We start from the raw sequence: 16,964 nt of genomic DNA on the forward strand, positions 1-16,964 counted from the left end.
TGGTTGAGTGAGCTTCGACTGCACAAACCGACGGCGTTTCGACTTCTCGGGCGCATTCGGAGCTTGACGGCGTTTCGGAGATGGTGGTGGCGTGTCCGAAACCTGCCCAGATCCAGACTGAACATACACATCCGGCTGGTTTTCTTTGTTTTCAGTGTCGCTGGCCAGGTCTTTGAGGATTTCATCCATTTCTTTGTCGTCTAGGAAATTCAGGGTCGGTTCCAGGGCATGAATGGGATCGTACATGTCGGCGTTGCTATTGACAAATGGGACCTGGTTATCGACAGTCCATACGTCGCAACCAAACATGCCATACGGGGGATACTCCTGCTTCTTCGGCGCCGGTCCAAGAATTGCGGTAATACGCTGATAATTTGACGGATCAAGTATTACACGGTTGAATTCTGTGTAATACTTCAGCAAATAACCGAGCTGCTGCGATGTGATAACTTCAGCGTAAACGGGACAGTTGTCCGGACGAACAGGGACAAGATGCACGAAACAATCTTCAATGGAGTGCGTAAGACGATCGAAACCGGTTTGAAAAACCGTCTCTTCGAATTCCTGGTAAAAACTCAGCGAGAAACAAAGCGGTGACTTGGGGTTACCGAACAACATAAGGACTGAGCGCTCTTTGGAGAAAGCGCCGTGCAACTGCTCCTCTTGTGGATAAAACAGCTTGTAGTATAACCCGCAGCAGCTCGACATCTCTTCCGGTGTGGGAAGAAGATAGTCGTGCAGCGTAGGAGTTAACCAACGCCCGGAAGAGCAAAGTGTCCTTTGCAGTTCTAGTGCGGGGTTGCTTCGGCCTGGCCATAACTTAAAACTGGACATAGCGTACGAGCACAGATCAAAAGTCTACACGTTCGAAAATATTGTCCAAAATGGTAGCGTTCCAGATTTAAAATGAACTGCTCACTTTCAAATTTTGAAATGAATGTAATAACCGAGCGGGAAGAATGTGTGAATGCTGACCGCAGTGCTGAATCAGTGATCTGTGTATGTATGTACGATTCACATGTGTATTACCGATTGCGGCCGTACGACTGTGCCACTTGGTCACTATTACTGTGCACAGATTGGTCATTTTAGAAACTCCGTGATACGCCTACAGTATGCCGTACTGCACCTGGATAACTGATGCCACCTGGCCTTGAAAACGATATATATACAAGCGTATACAAATAAGGATTACTCGCCAGCATCATCGATAAATGCTCACAGCAGGACTCTTCTTAGCTATTCAACACATCAGCGTTTCAGATTTTTAAGCAACATCTCCTTCTTCATCCCACCAAGCTGGGCGCAATACTTCAGAACTGCAGATGCCTTATGGGCGTTAACACTGCCGTGCTCTTCTATCAAGCACCCGACAATTTTTTTGACAGTTAATAAATTTTCATCCACATGATAGAAATCCTTTGCGTTCATTGAACAGAACCACTTTGAAGCGCTTATAAGTACAATGAGATGGCTCCGCACCGTCTCACTGACTGAAAGGTTGCTTGGGATTTCCGCCTCGTAGTCGACAGGACGCGACAGATCCGGCATTAACACATTGCCGTGCTCATCGAAATCGCTGTCAAAAGACAGCCGGTACCCTTGCTGAACAAATCGTTCGTCCTTACGATGCTCTGATAGTATTTCATCATCCGATAGGTCTTCCAGATCTTTTTCCGCAACAACACGGGCTCGCACATACGAGCGCGGGTTACCAGCGGACTGCGCTTCCATACGATCAATAAACTCTCTGTCCGACTCAGGCTTAAGGCCTGCTTGCTTCCTTTGATATTTCTTACGAACGTCCATCTAGAAAAAGTATTTTTTAAAAAAATTCGAATTTGGTAAGCACTTCTGATGCAATACAATACGTTAATACTAAGTTGCGTACCAAAATCGAAATTTTAATTTTATGAAATTTTTTTTGAAAGTTTTTTCAGACATACTTTATACCTGACAAGAGAAAAAACAGTTATTCAAATTAGTTAATCGATAAACCAGATGAAAAAGCGCAGCTGAAAATGCATAAAGTTAAAGCTGGAATCGTAACACTTGGCCCTACTTATCGCTGCGGGATGCTGACAGATCGATTAACAAAAGAAAACCGTTAAAAACTTCGCGCCTGAGTAACTCATCTAATTCGTTGCGACTGCATTTGTGATAATCTGTATGAAGAAATTACTTAGCTTTACTTGCACATTTATTAACGCTAGTATGCTAAAGTTAGAATAATTACTGTGAATGATAACAATGCTTGTATTAACTTGCTTGAATACAAGTAAAATTATCATCTAATTATTATTATATCACCTAATTATACTTGGCTGTTTACTACACTAATGCACGCTGTGTATTTGCATACTTTGATGTGCATATGTACTGTCGTGATTAAATTAGTGCGCACACGAGAGATGAACATTCACAGGCAACACGTACACCATTAATAGTACTTGCATGTACACGTAAATAATACCGGTCCACAAAAATTCGGCACATATGGAAATAATATTATGAATACTGAACTTATTTAATAAAATAATACAATGAAAGCATGGAAAAATTACTCGGTAATATTCATTCATTTTTATTAAAACGATGATATTGAAAGCGTACAAGCATACATACAACCATTAACACCGATATGCAATGATGAACAGTACGGAAAAACAGCTGATATCGGCTTAACCAATAAACGGTATGCGGGTAAAATATTATTAAGAGCGTGCACATTAATCAAATTAAATAAGAATTATTACGGAATTTTCCGGTAATTTTATTAAATTATTATTTAATGAAATTATTGATTGCAGTTAATACACGCATAAGCGGACACGCACGTCAACGCAGACGGTATCACACGGCAGTATAAATTTATTTTAAACCTTACATTTTCAATTGCGGGTGCTTCGCGAAGTCCGGAGTGGTAAGGAAATGCAGGCGCGCTTGTGCAAAGGCTAATCTGTATTAATGCGAGTTCTTAATATTTTATTGGATTTCGCTGTATATATGAAATCTGTACATATGTAGAAATGCAGGCATTTAAAAGTACATACAAATGTACGAGAGTGAAGAATTATTATGTTAAGAAATTAAATCAAAGATTCACTGTCAACTACGGCAACATGGTGCTGGCAAAACCGGAAAACAAAACGCTTTATTTATTTATTGTTAAAAACTGAACTACGGTAACACGGTGTTGGTGCAATTTATTTTTAAATAATTATTATTATTACTCACGTTAGCTGTGAGACGCTGCACAGTGCCGAAAGGCTGGGTGCGGCACTACACTTCGACGCTGGGAATAGTACCGACAGAATGGGTGGCACACAAGGCAGACCGTGGGATGAAATGGTTTCACAGCGGGGGAATGACGCGCTCGTGATGGGTGAGCCTGCAGAAGAAAAACCCGCACTGTACAATATGCACATAATATGTACACAGACGCTTACCAAAAACAGCTGTGGAATTTCTCATAAATTTTAAAAAAATTAGCGTACTAAACTACGGAAACACGGTGTTGGTGCACGGCTATATCGATGAAATCAGTAGTTTTATTTTATTATTTCGAATTTACGATCGACAAATCATTAACCGCACGCGTGCGAACAAATTCAGCACGCACAAAGCGCGAGTACGCGTGTTCGAACAGAGAAGCGCTAGTTTGCGTAGTATTTTTGTTAAAATTAGCTTTTTCGTATTTACACACACACATGTAATTATGTGCGAAATCCTTTGCACACACAGTTTCTATAATTTTATAATTTTACTATATTTTTCCACACTCGATCAGTGTGGAAAAGCAAAAATTTTAGTGTGCTGGTGCAGCGCTGACGGTGGCCAATAAGTTTCTGCAGGCAGGCGCAAAATACGGCACAGAAAACCATTGTGCATATGTACAATTTACAAAAACTGTTGGCCTGTGTGCTTTATGTTTTATTAAAATTTAATAAAAATCCCCGTTTACGTACCTCGCTGAAATCTGGGCAATACGGGAAAACGGTGATGGTGCAGCACGACGACGGCCAATGATGGCTGGATTTCTGCAAAAATCCCCACATATCAGCTTGGCAGCGCTGTTCACGTACACGTCTCGCACAAAAAATCAGTGCTCTTAAATTTTTTTATTCATTTTTAACAAATTTTACCGCTTACATTAAGGCTGATGTGGGAGAGAGACGGTGCTGGTGCAGCGTGACGACGGCCAACGCGTCCGATATGGGCAAACGATATCTGCACTACAGCAGAAAAACACAAATTTTTGTACAAACCTATACAAAAAACTAATGCCCAGCATTCTTATTTATTTTTTTTTTAATTTTAAAATAATATATGCGCTTACGTATCGCGTTGAACTACGGGAACACGAGCGCTGGTGCTGCGCGATAACGGCCAAATTGTCCGACGACGGGCAGACAATATCTGCAATGCAGCAGAGAAAAAACATTTACATTCGCACGAATGTACAAATGTACAAAAACCACACACGCAGGCACGTACTATTATATAAATATTTATAAAAAGTACATACGGTACTTACTTTAGCGACAGCACGCAGGAATCACGCGTGAAACGGCGATGCGATGGCTGCCAGATTGCAGCACAGACTCCTCCACCTCAAAAGGCACTTGTGACTGCCAAAAAACCACAAACCAACAGAGACCACACAACACACACACTCTCCACAGTCCACACTCAGCGAGGGACAAAAATCCAAGGAGGATTTGCGGGATATCGGGGATAAAACGCGGGGGTTCTTAGGGAACTCAATTCTAATATTTTTAGAATTTTTTCGATGCCAAGAAATGGCGTTGTGAGATGGACGCCGTGTGCATAGCGTCTTCAAGACGCTAGCCGAGACAAGCGTCTTTGTGCGCGCAGCGCCCATATACCGTGCACGCACGCACAGGTAAGGTGGCGCTGCTAGCAGCGCGCGCTTTTTTATGTGTACATATGTACATACGTAAGTATTACGTAATGTTAGTTTTTTCTATGTACAGTTAGTTTTTTTTGTATGTACAGTGTGTTTTTTAGTTAAATTAGTATTTTTTATTTCGTTAATTAAAAACCTAAAAATTAGCCATTGTTTAAGCTAATGAATTACGTAATCTAATTAAATTAGTATAAATTGCGTATATCTATTGTTTAAATTAAATTAAATTTAATTATATAGATAATTGCCGGCAGGTGTTACTGCGCGGCCCCCTGGGGTGTTTTTGGCGCCCAAACGCTGGTCACTCTACTATGTGGGTGTAATTTACTGAGACACACAAATTAAATCCCATAGAAAAATAATTATCCGCAGCGCGTCTGACTTTAGTGCTACATAGTTTAAGAGAATATAACCCGGTTCTATTCATGAAAAAAGCGCCCATGTCTTCTTCATCCAAAAGATGTCCTTTGGATGGGTGTTTTTTGAGTTTCAAAAAGCCATAATATAGTTCCGTAAACCAAGTATTTTAGACGTGAAAATGTACATAAAAAGGGGCTCCATAAGTATACTGAAACATGCCGTTCTTAAGACGGCGTGTTGTGCTCCGACGATGTCTAAAGCACGTCAAAAAATTGCTTGCCGTAGAACCGGGTAATTATTACAGTAGAAAGTGCAGGTACAACACATATGGATTTGTCATTTGTGTGCAAAAGTTGTGTGTAGCTAAATGGACGTTGTTTTATATGCATCCGTAATTTTAGGGCAGCAGGTGTATTCCAAGATTTTGCAAAGTCAACATTGGCAAGGTCAACCTTGGCAACCGGGTTTTGCCTGCGGCAGCGTACCGATTCGCTGGTCGTTGCGATTCTTTTATGACACAAGCTACATATAACGATGTTTTTGTTCTAATTATCTAAGTGGTTCTTTCTTTATTTGCTTCTTAAGATTTACTGCTCCTTGGCTGGTTTATTAAGTGCGCACATTCGTATTAAAATATTTTCGAAGCAAATAACTGCTGTATATAAAAGTTAAGATGGCTTAAATAAGAGGCCGGCGGTGCTGTCTTCAACACCAGGAATGCATGGTATGTATTTCCTCACTTATTCGCTCTAACTTAAAAGTTTAGTTGTCAGTTGACAAGGTGAAAAATTACGTGACAACTGCCGGTTGTCCTTGACCACTGGCCACCCTGCTCTCCACTGATAACTCTGGATAGCGAAGTTTTCTAGGCACTGAAGTTTTATAATTATAATCGTAAATTTCAGAATCACAAAAGGTGCCAAGGCGTTGGTGTTTCCTTCTCATCTGTAGGGGGTAGATGCAAGCTGAGCCAAACTAAGCAAGTAAATAAAAAGCAAAGCAAAAGGAAAAGCAAAAAAAAATTCGAATTAAACCAGACCAATAAAAGCAAATGGCTTTCGGTGAGTTTGGTCATGTTAGTGCCGGTTAGTATCATTGGAGTACAAGGAACTTCGTATCAACGGGGGAGGCGGTGTTCCCTAACACCGAAACGCGTTAGCCGCCTCCCGGTCAGCAGTGACGAAAGTTTTTCGCCTGACATGTCAAAACGGTCAGACCTGCATGCATGGCGCATGCGCAAAGGTTTGGCTCTTTCACAATTTACCACTCAGATGCAAGTTTTGTGTAAAATTCAAGCTTTTTTGCGTACATTAATTTTTATTTGATGATGCAAGTTTAACATGTTTCCGCGTGTTTTGAAATGTCATGGAGAGCCTCTTTGTGTATGCCACGATACTGCCTAACGTATGGAAGAAGGTAACGTTTAAAAGTGTCACAGAGTTGTGGTTTGTGTGATTTGTATGGCGTATGCTGTTGAAAGCGAGTTTGGTCAGTCAGACCAGGGCCAGACCATGACGCCATGGAGAACAATACGTTTTCCGGTCTTGGTTGCAACGCGTTTGCCATCGCTTCTGGTTCACGTTTTTTCGGACACTCCAGATTGTTTTGATTGGCTTGAAAACTGTGGTTGTGCGTCCGTGGCACGTTTTATTAAATATTAGGAGCTACTGTATGCCATTGTGTCTAAACAAAAGTTTATATGTATGCGCGGTAGAGTACTTAACTTTAGCCGAAAAATGAGAAAAGCGAGAACAACGAGTTTGAGCAAGTTGGTACACAAAGCAGTGTTCTGCGGTCGCTGAGCAGAACTCAACTCGACAGTAGTCTGTACATTGTTGTGTATCCCAAATTCTCGGCTGATTTACATATTTTGCGCCACAGATCCGTGTGGAAATGCTGGGCGATTTAGCTCCTACTTCGGAAGGCAACCGGTGCCTGATCTTCGCCGTGGACACTTGCACGTACTGGACGGAAGCGCGTGCTCTCGCGAACAGTAGTCCGGAGGGGATCGCTCGATTCCTTCTGTCCTTGTACTTTCGCTTTGGTCGTTGCGAAATCCGCGTGAGTAAGCAGACGTATGCATTATGCCAGAAAGTGGCCGAATGCCTGAGGGAACTTTTGGAGCGTGATATTCAGTCTGCCACGGAGAGTACGGTCCTTTTGAAGCATTCGCAGCATGGAATGGATCAGCTGTTCCTTCTACACGATCGCGGCCCGGATGCGGGAATCACGACGGCGGGAATCGCGCTGGATAAGAACGGTATGTGATTGTTGTTGTTGCTCCGTGAAAACTTGGGTAAATGTTGCTTTTCGTTTTGATTTTTACTTTTATGTGTTCGAGGCGATTTGATATGTCTTTTACTTTGAAGGTAAACTATTATTTATCTTAGTAAATTAAATTAGCTCATTTATCTTATTAGTAAATTAAATCAGCTCATTTATCTTAGTAAATTAAATTAAAACTGTGGTTTTTTATCGCATGCGAACGCGGTGAAGTGCGTTATGTATCCGAACATATATCAATATTCCTAATCAAAACGTAGAGCGGATTAGCTAGAATAAATTTCGTGAGCGAAAAGAAGATGTACGTACGAATGTTTAATTTGTGCTGAACGTGATTTTTATATTATTGGGACACATGTTTACAGGATACATGATCGGCGGTTCGGATGCTCAACTCTCTCCGTCGCAAACGCAGCTTTTGACCGATGCTGACCCTCTCAATCCAATTCCACGGTACCCTTTGATGAAGAACACCAGACGCTCCGTTTTGCACCGCTCGACAACGGCAGTGAGCCCCATGAGTCTTGCGGCCGATTTTCTTGCTCTCATCTCTGCTAACTCCACCAACTGGGACGCCAGATTAGAATGCTTTCTGTATAACCTGCGCACGGCGGTGTCGGTGTGTAACAGAGGCTACTCAGCCTATCACCTCATGTTTGGACGGAATCCAGTTCCCGTGACTGGAAGGGAACTGATCGTCCGGTCTTTAACGGGGATTAAGGAAGTATTCCGGCTGTTTGGATCACAACGAAAAGCTCAATAGGGCACAGGAGAACGAAAATGAGGCAGAAAGCGATGTGGAGACTTCTGATGGCACGCATCTCCTTTGTAAAGCAGGATTCGGTAATCGCCTGGTGTACAAGCTATCAAGTTGTCCGGATGCTGTTGCGGAAACCGAAGCGATTAATGCATCAATTAATGATGCGAGAAATTTGGCGGATAATATTACTGCCGATAAGAAGACTGACTTGCCCAGACTCAGGAAATTGTCAAACAGAAAAGGAGCAAAGAAGGGTGCCACAACGCCGACGGCCGGCTGGCTTAAGAGATTGTATGAAAACTCGTGTTATACCTGCCTAATTATTTCGCTTGATCTTATCGGATATCTCATTTTGTGTTATTATAAGAATTGTTTTAAATTTAAGGAAATGCTCAGTACGCCGACTCAAAGTAAAACGTCCCGACATTGTTAAACTGGGCGAAGAATCTTCCATCACGGAACCAGTTTGTCAGGAAGAAATGAGTTTGCATGCGGATCATTCTGCTGCTGCCAGTGGTGAGTAAAGCTGAAATTGTTCGAATTTTTGCCATCATATGTATACATCTTCGTCGATCACACTGACATCTTTGCTGAAATATAGGTGACTCGAGCATCGAATCTGCATTATTTGACGAAACTACTGATTCGCTTTTGAAAGAATCTCGTCCGCTGTGTGAAGGTGACTGGGGGAACTGTGAATACAGATATGAACTGAATAACGCAAGCACCGTTTTACCTCCAGAGCAATCTCTCCCACCTGGCGTATTTGATTGGAGGAATTCTGATTGCACATTGGATAACGAAGGCATCGTTTCTCAACTTTCGTCTACGGAAGAATCTCTCCCGCCGAGCACAGATGACTTTAGAGATTGTGAAGGTGCATCGACCAGCGGAAGCATAGTTTCAAATACGGACGGATTTCTTTCGCCGGACGCAGATCATTCGAGTATCTGCGACTCTATTCCGAACAGCGAAGATTCTGTCACACCATCAAAAGAATTTCTGTCACCGGCCAGAGTTGACTTGGATAACTGTGAGTGTACGCAAAATTCCGAACAAGTTTGTCCAGACCCAGAAGAACGTCCATCGGCAGGCACGGCAGACTTCAGCAATTGTGAATCCACGCTGAGTAACGAAAGTCCGCCTGTCACACCAAGCGAGAATTTTCGGAAAACCCTTGCTTTTGATCCTGCCGGTAGCGACAAACATTTGGAAAGTGAAAAAGAGGTTTCGCCAGGATCTTCTCCCAGTAAGAGTACAGCACGTCTGAGCCCTGGCCAGATTACCAGTACATCGTCGAGCCCTGTCCCACCGGCTCCTGCTCGGTTATCTCTGTTCACTCCACGGTCGGTGAGGATGAAACTTGAGGTCCCCATTGCAAAAAAAGGCGATACTAAGGCTCTCTATGAACAACCCACTAGAACTACTATACGAACTGAAGTTGTTGGATTCAGTAAGGAAACGTAAGCATACTCTCCGCGTTGTTAAATTTGTATGCCGTAGTACGGTTTTTATATTTCAGGATTGCTGTTTTATAGAGAATACGACTGTCTGCTGCGAAATGCCGGTCCGGGAGAACTGCTGAATTTCTATGTGGTAGAGGTTGAAAAGCGTTCACCGGCCTGTTATGTGTGGATTTCCAAAAAGCCTTTGGCCAAATGCCCTAAGGAGATTTCCAGAATGAATTATGCCTTGAAAAGATTTTATTCTTGTATCCCATGGTCAGCCAGCACGACCGCGCGGTAATGCCGTAATTGTATCACCTACGCTAAGGAGTCATCATAAAGTTTATATCGTGACTGGGACTCACGTATTTCGTGGGGAATTAATTAGTACTTTGTACTGTATGTAATTCGATTTCACCTTAAGTTGCACTTTCGCCTCTACACGAACACTGACCAGAAGTTATTCGATTCGGTATCTGGTTGTTATTAGAATACGCAGATGTGGTACAGATTATGCATCTTGAATGGTCACCGCCCTGATGGACGCTATTGACTGTTAATTATAAACCGTTGGATTGCTACAGGATATTTATTGGCCAGGCTGTCGCTGTACGTTTAAAACGCGATGAATGGGTGCGTGGAAGAGTTCTGTCAGTGGAAAATACAGTTGTTGAGCTGAGCTTGGTGGATATGGGAGGCACGTACAGTGCGAATCTCCGAGAAATTCGTATACTGGATGAACAGTTTTTTACACCCAAGGGCCTCGTTTGGCGTGCGGAAATTGCTGGCCTGGACCCATTTCGTTATGATACTGAAACAGCGAATCATTTGTCAAGAATGCTGAAAGAACGAAACTATCTGGGAACGATCGTTACTTTGAAACCAGTGCCGACAATTCGCTTGTTCGACGATACTTGCTATCGGAGGCCTGTCGAAATCTCTGCAGTACTATTCCAGACGCTCCATTTGCCAGAAACGGAGGAAATCCGCTTGGGAGTCGTTATTCACATTTGTTCTAATTCATCCGTTAACCATCTGCTTCTTGTCGACGTCCGGCATCTGACTGAATTAGAAGTAATTCTATAGTTTCTGTTATTTTCTTTAGTATACTTACTGCTTACAATTAGTACTATAAGTGCAATAAAAGCATTAGATAGTAGATTCTTCCACTCTTGTGAATTGCTGATATGATACTTTTTCGGCAGCCGAATGCTTAGTTATTATAACTGCACAAACTTTCTCCTTTGCAGAAAATCCAACGAGCCGTGGAAAGCGCTGGAAAAGCCAAGATTCCCCTAGACAAGGATAGCTCCGATTCAGTTGTTGCGGTGGAACGAAATGGTGTCATGTGTCGAGGCATGATCCTCAACAGAATCAAGGAAGACCGAGCCTTGGTGGAGCTTTTTGATTTTGGCCATCGCTTTGTTACCCGGCTTAACAACCTGTACCGGTTACCCGGAAATGTGAGGGACTTGCCATCCGTCACGTTGTGGTGTGTTGTTAGCGGTGTCAGTGACATCAGCAACCATTCGCGGTTGCGGTGCATCCTGAAAGGACTGGTCCAGAAAACAGTATTATTTGAACCACTCTATTACTTAGCTCCACAACAAGCCGTGGTAAAATTATGGGATGATAAAATGCAGCCACTGGCTGATCAGCTGCCAGCGGACGACAATATTTTAATGGACCTGAGAGTAGAGGATGTTGATTGGCCCTTGGAGTATCACGAGCACCAAATGCTACATGCAGAGGTCACCAATACGTTTGACAACGCGCATGATGGTCGAACAATTTTAGGAGCTTTCCTGGGAAGCTACAATTCCTTTGGAGTTGGTAAGAATTTTGGTTAACAAACCGTCTTCTTGCTGCAGTGCTGTGGTAATGATATTTTGCGTTATGACAAACATATCGTGATCTTATCTGAACCTCGTCGGTGCGTTTTATAGAACCAGAGGAGGCAGAGGAATCGGAGGAGCGCGAGGAATCATCTGCGGAAGTGGACTGTAGTGACGCCGTAGATAGTGATGAATTTATGAGTGAAATACAGTGCGAGTGCAAATTACCATCATCCCGGTTGAAATCAACCCTGTTGACAAACTATATTGAATGCCCTGAAAAGAACACACTCGTTTGTGCATTATCCAAAGAGAGTGAGGCAAAGCAGAACAGTAAAGTGGGTGTAGACGACTGGTTTTCTTTAAATGTGTAAACATTTTACAGTGAACAAATGGTGCCGTGCCATTATATACGAGAAGAAAGGCGCTATGGATGATCCAACCGTGTACTTGATTGACCTCGGCCAATGGGAAGTCCTTCCGCTTGAAAATCTGCGCCCCATGAGACCAGAATGGATGAAGATGCCATGGCGAAGCAGTATGCTCCATGTTAATGGTATTTTAAAGATGTTATTGCTTTTACGGAAAATATTCGACTGTTGATTATTTAATTATACGTAATATTTAATTTGGTTGCAGAATTTGTCATGGCATCGTTGTCAGAAGGGAAATGGTTGATCAGTAAAACATTTCCCCTCGAGCAAATCCAGAAGTCGAAAGAATATCGTTTTGTAATAACGAAAACAGAGGCTCCATTCTTTCATGGTATATTAATCATGGAAGATGTCATTGATTTAAATGATTCTGGAAAGCAGTAATCGGTATTTTAGAAACCGGCTGAAAATCTATGGTGCAGTCTTTTGTTGTTGTTCTTTTGTTTGGTATCGATTGCATTGTTCTTTTGTTTTGTATCGAGATGTTGTGATATTGTTGTTGCAATTATGACATAGCTGTCGAGCCATTAAAATATCTGGAATCTCTGGTGTTCAAGTATGCACGAATTTCACTTTTTATCGAGGTAAAGATAACACGAGTTCAGATTTACCACAGGAATTAGCACAATGATAGAGTGTATCCATAAGAAGATACATAACATGTTTCTCTACACTCGTGGACAGATTCTTTCCTGTTGCTAGTATTTTTTGTTCAGAATGGCCCATTTCGCTGCGCAGATGTATATGTTCAGTTCAATAGTGTTTTTACTTATTATATGTTGAAGAGTGTTCTAAATACATCTAACCGTGCCGTCACTGTACCGTACTTCGAAGGGAAATTTGTTTTTACCACGTTAGAACAGCACCGGCATAACGCTGAGCGAAGTTGTAGAAATTAGACAACAGCAGGACATGAAAGATTCTGACGAGTACGATAAAACTGTAACGAACGATAAAATCTAGAAGGCAACGATATCGACAATGATTCTTTAAAAATTATTAGAACAAGGAAAACGGAAGTAATTGAAGAAAGGAAAGCAAACATACAAAGCATAACAGAGAGGCTGTAGCCGACATGCATACAAAACAAGAAACCTGACCGAAATCAATTTCTAACAGGCGCTAGACATTCCCAATTGTTGCTGAGCGGTACCGGTTGCTCCCGGGATGGGCATTCCGGGTCCAGCCTTCAAACTCAGTTCCTCCATTTTGATTTTAACACTCTTGAGAATCTCATCAGCATCGCCGCTGGTCTGATAAGCAGCCACATACAGACGCTTGTCGATTTCTTTGGGAATAGGTTTAATGTCCGTGCCCAGTTCGCGTTCAATACGGTGCAGACTGTCGCGGTCGGCATCGGTGATCAGATTAACAGCGATGCCCAGATGACCGAAGCGGCCCGATCGTCCAATGCGATGCAAGTAGGTTTCGGACATGCGCGGAAAGTCGAAATTGATAACCACATTCACAGCACGAACGTCAATTCCTCGAGTGAACAGATCTACAAAATTAGATTCGGAAGTTATACAGAAAAACAAAACAAAAGCAAAATTTCAGCAGCATATAGCAAATTGATAGAACCGAAGAAACGTATTGTATTTAAAACAAACTTGAACACCAACGCTCAATCACAGATTTTCACAGTTTAATAACGACACTATTAAAGTTTCTGACTGAAAAATCAACATTGATGTTGTTCGTAAGAAACCGTAGAGAGATAACTGCACCCCGAAGGTTTTTTTATTGATAATTCAGCGCTATAACCTTACCGGTGCAGACCAGATTGCGCACATCTCCGTTTCGGAAGTCGTGGAAGATCTTGTTACTGCAAATGAAAACCACATCAACAGGATGAATAGTAAAATCTGCTATATTGTATGCGAGGTGACGAATTTGCGCACCGATGATCTTGACTCATCCGAGAGTGAATGTAGAAGCATGAGTATCCCAAGTCCACGATCTTCTTCGCCAACAGAGCAGCGCGTTTGGAGGAATTAACGAATATGATCGCTGAAAAATACATACAAATGTTTTAACGCTGACGACATCGGCAAGCATGTACTTGTGGCTGACCTTGGCGAATCTCCAGTTTGGAAAAAAGAGTGTTCAAACAATGGACCTTCTGTCTTTCTTCCAAATAGACGTAGAATTCGGAAATCCCTTTCAAAGTCAGTTCGTTCATTAAGTTGATAACCTTCGGAGCCTTCAGACGAGCCTGTAATAAGCATACAAAATTCACACTTCTTCTACAAACCAAAATTATCTGATTCACAAAAAAAACCAGAAAACGATTACTTATTTATATCTAATATAAACCGCAAAACCATTTCTGGTGCGTTAACGGAACGAGTATCTCTACCGTGCAGAATCTACTTCAAAATCGTTTTCGTTGAATAAATTACGGAGCACGCTTACCTTGAAGCTCTCGACCGAAACGGGGAATGTTGCAGAGAACAACAGAATCTGTCGTTCCGACGGAAGTTCCATGAGAATCTGATTGACCATTTGTCCAAAGTCCTGCGAGAGTAGCTTGTCGGCCTAAACAGAAAGCTCCATATGTTTACTGCACAAAAATAGAGATTAGCCTGATGGTTAGCACGGCGTTACTTCATCCAGGACAGCGATGTTGCAAGCCGAGCTGTTGATCAAACGATGCTCGGTTCCGGTTTCGAAGTCCATCTTGGGCATCAGTAAATCTAGGATACGTCCAGGTGTAGCCACAATGACGTGCACTACAAGCATAAAAAAAAACAGGTACAACTGTTTCAATTTCGCAAACCATGCAAAACACAGCGAAGAAATAAGCGAGGCAGCAGCCAACACAGTGCAGACTAACCAACTTGCTGCAGTCGCAGAATATCCTCCATCAGATCCGTGCCACCAGTGGAAACCATGACCTTGACATTCAGATGTTTTCCCATGGCCATACAGATAGCCGAAGTTTGCAGTGCCAACTGTGAGCAAAGAAATCAGATGAAGTTTTTTGATAAACAAATCGTCTCAGAACCATACGCACTTCTCGGGTTGGAACCAGGATCAAGGCTGAAAATAAAAACAAAATTCGAGTAACTTCGTCGAGTATATTTCCGACGCCAATTGTTACTTGATAAAAGTTTCTGTATTCTTTAATGATACTATAATAAATATTATTCTACCAGCTCAAAAGCGCGATTTACTAAAATCCGGATAAAAAGGTCACCGTAAAAATTCATTTAGTAACGTTATTTATACCACTCGACAATTTTTACGACAAATAAATAGTGCAATGATATTACAAAGCACAACATCACTGTGTACATTAAACGCAAAATGCTAATTCCTTGATATTTTCTCACTTACCCTGAGGACGACCAATGCTAGTATCGGTCGCGTCGATCTTCTCCAGCACCGGAACCATGAAAGCACCAGTCTTGCCGGTTCCGTTCTTGGCACGTGCAATAACATGGCCACCTTTCAGAGCCTCCGGAATGGCTTTCTCCTATGAAATCGTGGATGCGAACAGGTTTACCATGATACACCATACGACCGGCGGTTGGAGGTACCTGAATGGGTGACGGTGTTTCGAATCCCATCTACAAACACATCGCTTTTTGGTTAAACCGTTTCATTTGTTGTTACAACAGTCTGTAGAAATTCATAATAACGATCTTAGCAGAAACGCACAAGAACGGGATCACATGCAGCTTACTTCGTACAATCCCATCAGCAGCTCCCGCTTCAACCCGAATTCTTCGAAAGATTTGGCCGTCGAATTAAGCACATCCTGCAAAAGCATCCGATCAGTAGACACACGCGGAAACTGTCACATCGCAAAGGTCATTAGCCTGTACTGACGCTTGTCTGGCAACGAGGATCCTTTGGCGGTGGTAAAACACCTTCCTTCCAGTTCTGTCCGCTCAGTTTGTTGAGCAAGCGATCGGCATTCGCACCCATTGGTCGATTGTCCATGTTTCTGTTCTGGCTCTATTTACAAAATTAAGACAACTCTACTCACAAAGTTTCATTGCTAAATATTATTCAGTAAGAGCCGGTCGCTGACAAGGTAAGTATTTCGCAAAACAAACTGTCTTTTCGAAAGGGAAAGCTTAGAATTCTTTCCAAAGATATTTAGCAACCGGGAAACACACTTTACCGTTCACGGTAACTTACCAAAGAAAGTGGAGGTCAAGCACTTCTGGATATTAAACTGCTGAAATGCGGATAATCAACAGGCAATGAAGATACGAAACCGTCATGAAACGCACTTCCATCTACTGGAAATTTTCCATTTGAAACGAATCTGGTCAACTTTCCATCTTAACCATGCCGAAATCCCAGGCCTGCAGTTTCCGTTACGTGCGTGTTAGGCAAGGGCTTTGCGAACAATTGGGTGCAGTCTTACGGAAAGCTATTGGATGCATGCGAACTTGCGAAGGGTGGGATTAAATAAGTACCACATAAGTGCTGTGCAATTTACAATATTCTAAATTGCCCAGTGCTACCTTCGTATGAGTGCAGTCTGTATCGTGTTCGTCAGTCAGACTCCTGCAGTCCTGCACCAAGGTCAGTGACTCCGCCGTCCGCTGCATAGTACTGCACTAGTCAAGCAAGCGAGCGAAAATACGTACAATATTAATAACAATAGTAATAATTATTATTATTACTTTTATTAGTTAAGAACTGATGTGTGAGAAGTACGACGTAGAACGTACACTGTATGTTCGCGTTACTATTTTCCCGCTGTAACAGGAATGTTTCAGGTCAGAATCCATAAAAAACAGAATTAATATATTATAATATTCTATAGATGTTATACCAAAAGGTGCAAGCGCGGATACTAGGGTGGCGCTTTACAATTAAAATTTTAAACTTCCGAAATCAATTAAAATCTCGGTCTTCCCGAGTTAAAAATTGTTTTATTTAAAACCGCCGTAGCGT

General features: G+C 42.2%; 2 protein-coding genes and 1 long non-coding RNA gene across 4 annotated transcripts; 1 reads left to right on the forward strand and 2 right to left on the reverse strand.

Moving 5' to 3' along the window:
• Positions 1-1,456: 1,456 nt before the first annotated feature.
• On the reverse strand, positions 1,457-4,759 carry LOC129585909 (uncharacterized). The gene is made up of 7 exons (XR_008690076.1): positions 4,538-4,759; positions 4,340-4,419; positions 4,153-4,235; positions 3,969-4,040; positions 3,238-3,391; positions 2,888-2,959; positions 1,457-1,809 (listed from the first exon to the last, which is right to left on the reverse strand). It is a non-coding gene; the product is annotated as an uncharacterized LOC129585909 (long non-coding RNA).
• Positions 4,760-6,569: 1,810 nt separating this feature from the next.
• LOC129585779 (uncharacterized) lies at positions 6,570-12,524 on the forward strand. Of its 2 annotated transcripts, XM_055478625.1 has the most exons (12): positions 6,570-6,706; positions 7,172-7,550; positions 7,939-8,624; positions 8,719-8,849; positions 8,935-9,012; positions 9,076-9,796; positions 9,872-10,075; positions 10,363-10,852; positions 11,029-11,611; positions 11,725-11,928; positions 11,999-12,169; positions 12,253-12,524. In XM_055478625.1, exons 4-12 carry the CDS (start codon positions 8,813-8,815, stop codon positions 12,429-12,431), a joined length of 2,667 nt encoding a protein of 888 aa, XP_055334600.1. In that variant the 5' UTR covers positions 6,570-6,706; positions 7,172-7,550; positions 7,939-8,624; positions 8,719-8,812; the 3' UTR covers positions 12,432-12,524. The 2 variants fall into 2 exon arrangements, with proteins under 2 accessions (XP_055334600.1, XP_055334599.1); XM_055478624.1 differs by having other exon boundaries at positions 8,935-9,796.
• Positions 12,525-12,874: 350 nt separating this feature from the next.
• On the reverse strand, positions 12,875-16,470 carry LOC129585937 (probable ATP-dependent RNA helicase ddx6). Its single transcript, XM_055478861.1, has 13 exons — positions 16,197-16,470; positions 15,882-16,010; positions 15,736-15,810; positions 15,590-15,619; positions 15,387-15,525; positions 15,064-15,089; positions 14,884-15,001; positions 14,655-14,779; positions 14,463-14,585; positions 14,121-14,262; positions 13,949-14,057; positions 13,817-13,872; positions 12,875-13,548 (listed from the first exon to the last, which is right to left on the reverse strand). The coding sequence occupies exons 2-13, from the start codon at positions 15,993-15,995 to the stop codon at positions 13,160-13,162; spliced, it is 1,446 nt and encodes a 481-aa protein (XP_055334836.1). The 5' UTR covers positions 15,996-16,010; positions 16,197-16,470; the 3' UTR covers positions 12,875-13,159.
• Positions 16,471-16,964: the final 494 nt, after the last annotated feature.

The sequence above is a fragment of the Paramacrobiotus metropolitanus genome, unplaced genomic scaffold, assembly GCF_019649055.1.
Source record: "Paramacrobiotus metropolitanus isolate TYO unplaced genomic scaffold, Prichtersi_v1.0 Parri_scaffold0000018, whole genome shotgun sequence".
Lineage (NCBI taxonomy): Eukaryota > Metazoa > Tardigrada > Eutardigrada > Parachela > Macrobiotidae > Paramacrobiotus > Paramacrobiotus metropolitanus.